The 7,814-nt window shown below is 38.2% G+C and overlaps 2 protein-coding genes across 2 annotated transcripts in view; one reads left to right on the top strand and one right to left on the bottom strand.

Moving 5' to 3' along the window:
• The window catches only part of SARC_10893 (hypothetical protein), a gene marked incomplete at its 5' end in the record, with an annotated part of 9,209 nt that extends 7,233 nt beyond the window's left edge, over window positions 1–1,976 (top strand). The window contains 3 exons of the mRNA XM_014295043.1: window positions 485–599; window positions 1,426–1,486; window positions 1,826–1,976. Of these exons, the coding sequence (XP_014150518.1) occupies window positions 485–599; window positions 1,426–1,486; window positions 1,826–1,930 (281 nt within the window). The 3' untranslated portion in view covers window positions 1,931–1,976. The remainder of the gene's footprint in view (window positions 1–484; window positions 600–1,425; window positions 1,487–1,825) is intronic.
• A 131-nt stretch (window positions 1,977–2,107) lies between these two features.
• Window positions 2,108–3,535, bottom strand: SARC_10892 (hypothetical protein). The gene has a single exon (XM_014295042.1). It carries the CDS (start codon window positions 3,490–3,492, stop codon window positions 2,149–2,151), a length of 1,344 nt encoding a protein of 447 aa, XP_014150517.1. The 5' UTR covers window positions 3,493–3,535; the 3' UTR covers window positions 2,108–2,148.
• Window positions 3,536–7,814: the final 4,279 nt, after the last annotated feature.

Here is a 7,814-nt window from a genome sequence, read left to right as displayed (position 1 = left end):
TATATATATAGTGTGCGTGTGTGTGTGTGTGTGTGTGTGTGTGTGTGCATCGATGTATCTATGTATGTACAGACATAAATATATTAAGTTTGATGTTTGATTAAGCATATTGATATAAGATTAAGGTGTGTAATTCGGAGACGTTGCCGTGTCTCGGCGCCATAACTATCCCTCGGGCATTGCATCAGCTTTCCGTAGTAGTTCGCTTCCCACTTGTTCGCACAACAACCAAAGGCTACTACTTAAAATCCCTTCGAATACTCTCACATATGCAAACCCCTTGGCTACTCTTCCACCACCCCTCATCACTCCTGCCCACGCATGTATGTATACGTATTACTAATAATATGTTAATGTATGTGCACGCATACCACACACATGCGCCTGCTAGAGCACTGACACGTGCACATTCACTATTGCATGTTGTATAGAAATTGCACTCACACATACACCCATCACTTCACGTGCCCATATGCATCAACAGACGGCGAGTTCATATATAGTTTCGGTGCCTCCGGGCCCGAGAAGGAATTATTGAATACGCCAAAGGGAATAGCGCTGCTGTCCGGAAATAGCGTAGTAGCAGTTGTGGACTCAGGGTATGTGTTATGCATGTGTGTTGTATATACATGTTATGTGCATGTGTGTTGTATGTGCATATGCTGTGCATGTGTGTTGTATGTGCATATGCTGTGCATGTGTGTCATGTGTGTGTGTGATATGAGAAGTGAGGGTTCTCGGGTGTGGCTGAGTGAAAGCGGCACCTACTTCGCGGGAGTATTCTGTGGGGAAGGTTACAGTACATTACAAAGAGTTAGGCGATTTGGTGCACGATATAGCGTAGTTTGGCGTGTGTGCTTCGAAATTATATGCCGCTCGGGATAGCCTTGGATAAAACAAATCGATTTTATTCAGTCGCGCATTATACTTCTTTATAACAACTTTACCTTTCACTGTCTGGGGATATCGTGGGATAAAACAAATCGATCTTATTCAGTCGCATATTTTACTTCTTTATAACAACTTTACCTTTCACTGTCTGGGTATAGCCTTGGATAAAACAAATCGATTTCATTTAGTCGCGTGTTATACTTCTTTATAACAACTTTACCTTTCACTGTCTGGGTATAGCCTTGGATAAAACAAATCGATTTCATTTAGTCGCGTGTTATACTTCTTTATAATAACTTTACCTTTCACTGTCTGGAGAGGCCTTCAATGGCCTTAGCAGCCCCCTTAGACAGAGGAGATTGTACATCGTTCCGCTATTGCTGCTGAAAATTTGGTTCCAGCTGCTACTGTATATATAACATAGACTAGGGTTTGTAAGGTCTAGGGTTTTCATATTCTGCACATAGAGAGGTAACGAGTTTACACCGATCTATTGATGTACTCCTGACATACTAAACAATTACAATCATGCAGGAGGCATCGTGTCGCTTTGTATAGTCTGAGAGGAACGTTCCTGGGCACCTTTGGAGGGAGGGTATGTTAAAGTGCTAACAATCTGTGCTATCTTTAGAACATGCTCGGCTTGTAAGCTCGTGGTGTGTATCGGTCTGTGCTATCGTACTTGACCAGAGCATCCACGCATACTTACACCTACTGTAGATTGGTACCAACAATTGCAGCCTTTATGAAAACCCTCCCAGAAGAAAAGCTGTACAAAATAGATTTGGTTTGTATATAATGCGCACATATATCGCCTATTCATTCAGCTACTTGATCTCGGCTACTGCGTATAACCCTAGCCGTACGAGTGTTCGTATACAATGACTATGGCGTATTCATCGATTCGTTCGTTCGTTCCGCATCTACCTACCAGGGGACAGGCGATGGCGAATTCACATTGCCCACCAGTATCTGCACTGACCCGTACGGCATGGTTTGGGTTTCGGACACGTCCAATCACAGGATACAATCGTTCTAAATTAACCTGCTGGATTACACTCCTAACACAAATAAATAAACAACAGTCTAAATGCTTCAGTGTTGTCCGTTGCTTTGTACGACACTGCCGTTAGTATTGGGTGATACCAGAAATACCTTTCACTGATAGGGTTTGGCAACAATTCTGAAAGGGGGGTTAGGGTTTAAGATATCGACGGTATGGCTTGGGGTCCAAGCTTTATAATTTATTTATCTGACTCAGTACTCAGGGTAGAACCCAAACAGCTCTCTGTGTAGCTCTCCTACTTCCACTTTGATGTTGTCCACATCTTCAGCGCTCAAGGCACTCGTATAAGTACAGGGGAACGGCCTTCTATCGTAGACATCCATTGTGCTGAAGTCTTCATAACTATCGAGACCCTGCCTGTTACCAAGCCCTCCATAGGTATTATATATGTAGGTACTTTCGTTCCATGTCAATCGGGGTTTGGGCGTCTTTATGACACTCTTTGGAATTGTCTGGGTATGCAAGTGTGATTTACTGGACCTTCGCACCTTTGTCTTAGCCGTCCCGCTATGGGTGGCATGTGTCACGTGTTCATCTAATAGCGCGTCAGAATACGATGGAGGAGTCAAACACCTGTGAACACCATAGGTCGGCTGACATCCACACACTCCGTCGCTGCATTCCACATTTATACTATTACCATCCGTAACCCCAATATTTCCACCCGCTTTCTTCGGTGACGTTTGCTCCGAAGCACCTATACTACCGGGGCTTGTTGCAGCGCGTTTAGTAAGCACGCGCACGACACGTTTATGAGGGGGTGTGGGGGCTCGCATATGATTTGATGAATCGTTTTTATCATTACTATCTATAACTGTTCTATTGTTCAAATAATGTTGATTTTGTGGTCTACCCTTCCCCAATGATTCCCTTCGTGCAGACATGGTCGAATCCCTGCTTTCAAACGAATCATTGCTTTGAATTGATCTTGCATCATACCCGTCTTGTAGAGCCTCACGACTAATGGCACTCCTATCACGCACCCTACCGTGTGTACTAGAAACTCTATTGTTCGGGCCTAATATATCATTCGCATCGTGCCTTTGACTTTCGGGCTCGTTCACAATTTGATTGCTTTTCTTCATAACCTTTACCTTGATTGATTTACGTACTAACCGTGGTGACCCCATGGCGGTCTTCTTTGCCTTATCAATACCTATGGGAGCTGCCGCAGGCTGCGTTCGTACCTTACTCGGTACTGTGCGTGCATGTGATGCCATATTATTACTACTGTTATGTTGTGGACGATGAACAACATGCTCCACAGTCGATTCTTTGGGCAATCCATTATAGGTGAAACGTTGTTTAGAAGTCGGTGTACGAGGAGTCGGCGTTAAGCTACCGATATCTTCATCGCTGAGTGTGCATGCACTCCTAGAATCATATGGGACAAAGTTTATTTGTTGATCACCTACGAAGCCAATTGGTTGAGGCTTCGGTTGTGGCGGACCTTGGTTCAACTGGGTCCGTGTATATCGGTGCTTAGGCAACACAACCCGATCAATCTCTCGAACTAAATCTTTCACAAGCCCCATAGTGCCGTTGTTCTATATGTGCGGAATAGGCCCGATAAAGCAGATATTAATAGCGTATTGCTGTCTGAAAGTTCTCCTACGAACGTACTACAGCCTAGTGGATTCAGACTGTGCGTAAATTCACTATTCTACACGCTACGGAAACGGCAATAGTAGAACTAAATTGTATATTCACAAAACGCTATATTTTACTCTAAATGTATCGAAGGTCATAGACTCGTCACAGACTCTCAGACTCTCGGCCCCGAACCTCACCGCTGGCGCTCACGGCCTCAGCGGCTCACGCCTCTCAATTTCGAACTCAGCTCAGTCTCAGTAATTTTTACTCTCCAGTCTCAGACGTCAGTCTCCCATTTATTTATTTTTATAAACACACACAACAGGAGAGAGAGACTCAAGAGTCAGGAGTTCAGGACTCCAGGAGAGTGACAACTGACAACTGACAACTGACAACAAGTCATCTACAGACTCACGGTCACAGACTCACAGTCACAGACTCACAGTCACAGACTCACAGTCACAGACTCACAGTCACAGACTCACAGTCACAGACTCACAGTCACAGACTCACAGTCCAGTGAGTCCACACTCCTCAGTCCGCAAGTCCACACTTCTTGCACACTCCCCCAAACTTGCCCGTCCCCGAAGGCAGACCACAGAGTGAGTAGAAACTTGAAAGGGGTAGTTTTTCTACGCGTTCTTTATTCATTTTGTACCGAAGAAGGCAATTAATTTAACTAAAATGCACTTTTTTCTATTTTTACCCTCATTATAACTTATGCGTTCGTTTATTGTTTTTGATTGGCCAATAGTGGCTGATAAAACCATTTCAACATTCAGATCGTTAAAAGTACAAATTCCGGGCAGAAGAATAGTTGGTTATATCCAATCAAAGTACTGTATATACGTGTTCTCTGGAAAATGAGTTACTCCCACAAAACCGGTATAGCTGGGCCTCAGTCCTCATTTTAATTTTTATCGTTGTTCTTTCTCCTCATTACGTTATAGCGGTACGGAATAGAAGCTGAACGTAAACGCATATTTATTCAATTTAAAACGTTATACTGGTTATAATGTGACCAGAAGGGCCTACCTATGTTCTTTATATAGGACTTATCGTATGCTGAAAACGGTACATACTGAAACTTTTAGACCCGAAAGATGCACCTATAAGAATACAAAGTACCACATGGAATTAGAGTTCAACTTAAACGTATATCTATTTGTAGTCCCAAGTCACTCTCGACTTCTCAATTCTCGAGTCTCAATCTCTCTCGCTACCCTCTCTCTCTCTCTGTAGTAGTTAGTATCAAGTATGTAGAGAGCGTGTGTCGCAGACTCTCAGACTCAAGAGTGAGAGAGAGTGACTACTGATGAGTCTTCTTACTAGAGTGAGTCCTAACGTCATTAAGTTATACGTAGTGTTGATATAGGTTGAACGTTAACCGTTGTTTTTTCAATTTATAATCGGTTTAACTTTTATAAACTCAAAATTATATGGTCGAAATCGTGGATTTTGCACTCCAGAACTGCACCTATATTCAACCAAAACCGACACGCATACATATTTGCGTATCTTTAGGACATGATATATGACCTAGAAAGCTACACCTAAACAATATCGGTTGTTGTGTATACGATATAAAAGCTGAACGTTAATGTAATATTTTTTTATATAATATGCCATATTTATGAAAAATATATGGCATATTTATTTCATATTTAATATTTTCCTAAAAATATATTTCGTGCATGTTTCATTTATTATTTTTCCAAAAAAATATATATGTTACATATTTATTATTTCTCTTATATAATTTCCTCATATCTATTATTTCGCCTATATTTCCACATAAATACTTCATATTATTATGTTTTGACATAGCTTGTTATTTAGTATGTGTGACGATAGTTGATACTAAAAGTTAAAAACACATTGATAAACAGTCCTTGTATATGCACAACACATATGCACAACGTAGCATAGTAATATACTATGTATGAACATATATAAAGATCTTACACTTGGTTTATGTACACTAAAAAGATAAAAGATCTATATAATAAATAAATCAAGAGTTATATGACATCTAAACTCGCATTTTTGTAATGTCATTATTCTGAATCATAGAACTCGACAGAGATCATTTAGCAGTGAAGCAAGAAGATGTACAGATTAAGCTGCACTTGAATACTGTGCACTGGGGTGGCATATTTAGGTATGTGCGCTTATATTGTCACTGTATATATGTCAAATAAACTAACGATCTATGTGTTGACTTGTGTATATAATATATGTGATTGGTGTTGAAATAATGACACCAAAGTATAAAACTGGATTGAATATTTTTTTGACACCTTATTTTGTTCGAAAAATCAATTAATTTTCATAAAACCCTAACAACTTGCCACCTTATTTGAAAAAGGTGGTCAACATGCATCGAGCGGAAACAAGTTAAATTGCAACTGACGCTATACTACTGGTACGATAGCTCTGAAATTGGTAACAGAGCTCAATGACAATTCTATTGATAGGTGTGAACAATTATTTGTATGCCTGTGAATTATAAAGTTCACAATGTCCCTTCTGGCAGGATACGTGACAAGTGTGGATAACGTCTTCTGTGACCAAGATGCGCTCAGGAGACAAAATATCGAATTGGGATGTATTGTGAAAAAGCGTTTTTCAGGTATCGCCCGACTACAATAGTGTCAAAAAGAGTGTTCAACATATCGGTTTGTAATTTTTGATGTTATTTCGTCATATTTGGTATAATTCCAATTACATGAAAACACAAATATATATAAATATATATATATATCCATATACATATATGTATATATATATATATATATATATATATATTTATATTTACATATACATATATATATATATATATATATATATATATATATATATATATATATATATATATATATATATATATATATACAACATACAAACATACATACATACATATATATATATATATGAAATATAGTATATTTCATAAATATGCCATATGTACAATATACATATTCACGAAATATATTATTTAATATAGTTTATGAAAGAAAATGTATATGCGATATTTTACATCAGCTATAAAACAGCTACTATACATCTGTACAATTCCTTTAATATAGCTACAAACTACAGCCACTCTGCCTATATAATTATTCTACTATAACTACAAAATACAGTCATTATGCCTATACAAATCCTTTGATAGAACTGCAAGATACAGGCTATATGCCTATACAATTCCTATAATACAGCCGTGAAATACTAAATATTATATTTCGTAAATATATATTTATATATATTGTACATATTGATATGGCATATTTCATAAATATGCCATATTTCAGAAGAATGGCAATTTCATAAATAAATATACCATATTTCAGAAATATGGCATATTTAGAAATGTGGCATATTTTTTTTAAATATGGCATTTTTCAATTTTTTTATACCAAATATGATTATTTTTGCCATATTTCTGAAATCAACACGGTATTACGTATTTTTTCCAAATTTCAAATCATATTTCATTTTTCATATTTAACGTTTTCGGTGCATATTTACTATTTTAAAATAATATGCCAATTTTTCGCCATATTTAGTATCGAAAAATATGTGTTCCTCGGTCAGGTCTTTATACGGCACAGCTGAACATAAAACTTTAAAAACAACCGAGCCAGTGTCCAAAGTCCGAACCGCATCCGGTCAATCCGCAATGGCAGGGATCGATATTTATGGGCCCCCTCCAAATACACCTCGACCAAGAAAAAGTACTAGGGACCAGGTACACCATGGTACGTCATGCCAGTTAAGACGTCATACCCATATCGGTGAATCAACAAGTGAAGAAATTAAAACACATGTTTACAAGTATTAGTGTCTATCTCTCTGAAAGAGTTCATAAAGTATCCTTTGATATCAGTGTGGAACTGTGGACGTGAAACATAGCGAAAGTTAGTACGTGTATGTCTATTTAATTCCGAGGTAGTAGGCTCATCTTGACGTATTTCCGGCAGTCCATATAAACTTCCATATGAAAGAGGAACACAAAGAATCCTCTCACGGAAAAGTGATTCGAGCAGAGGTTAACGTTGGTTTCACTTGAAGATGTCGAAAGCGTGGTATGTACGCGACATGATTATATATATATATATATATATATATGCATATATATATATATATGTGTGTGTGTGTAGTATATTATATAATATATATATATATATATATATATATATATATATATATATAGTGTGTGTGTGTGTGTGTGTGTGTGTGTGTGTGTGTGTGTGTGTAGTGT

The sequence above is a fragment of the Sphaeroforma arctica genome (assembly GCF_001186125.1).
Source record: "Sphaeroforma arctica JP610 unplaced genomic scaffold supercont1.1430, whole genome shotgun sequence".
Lineage (NCBI taxonomy): Eukaryota > Ichthyosporea > Ichthyophonida > Sphaeroforma > Sphaeroforma arctica.
Note: the sequence above shows the minus strand (reverse complement) of the source record. Positions and strands in the feature narration are given on the sequence as shown.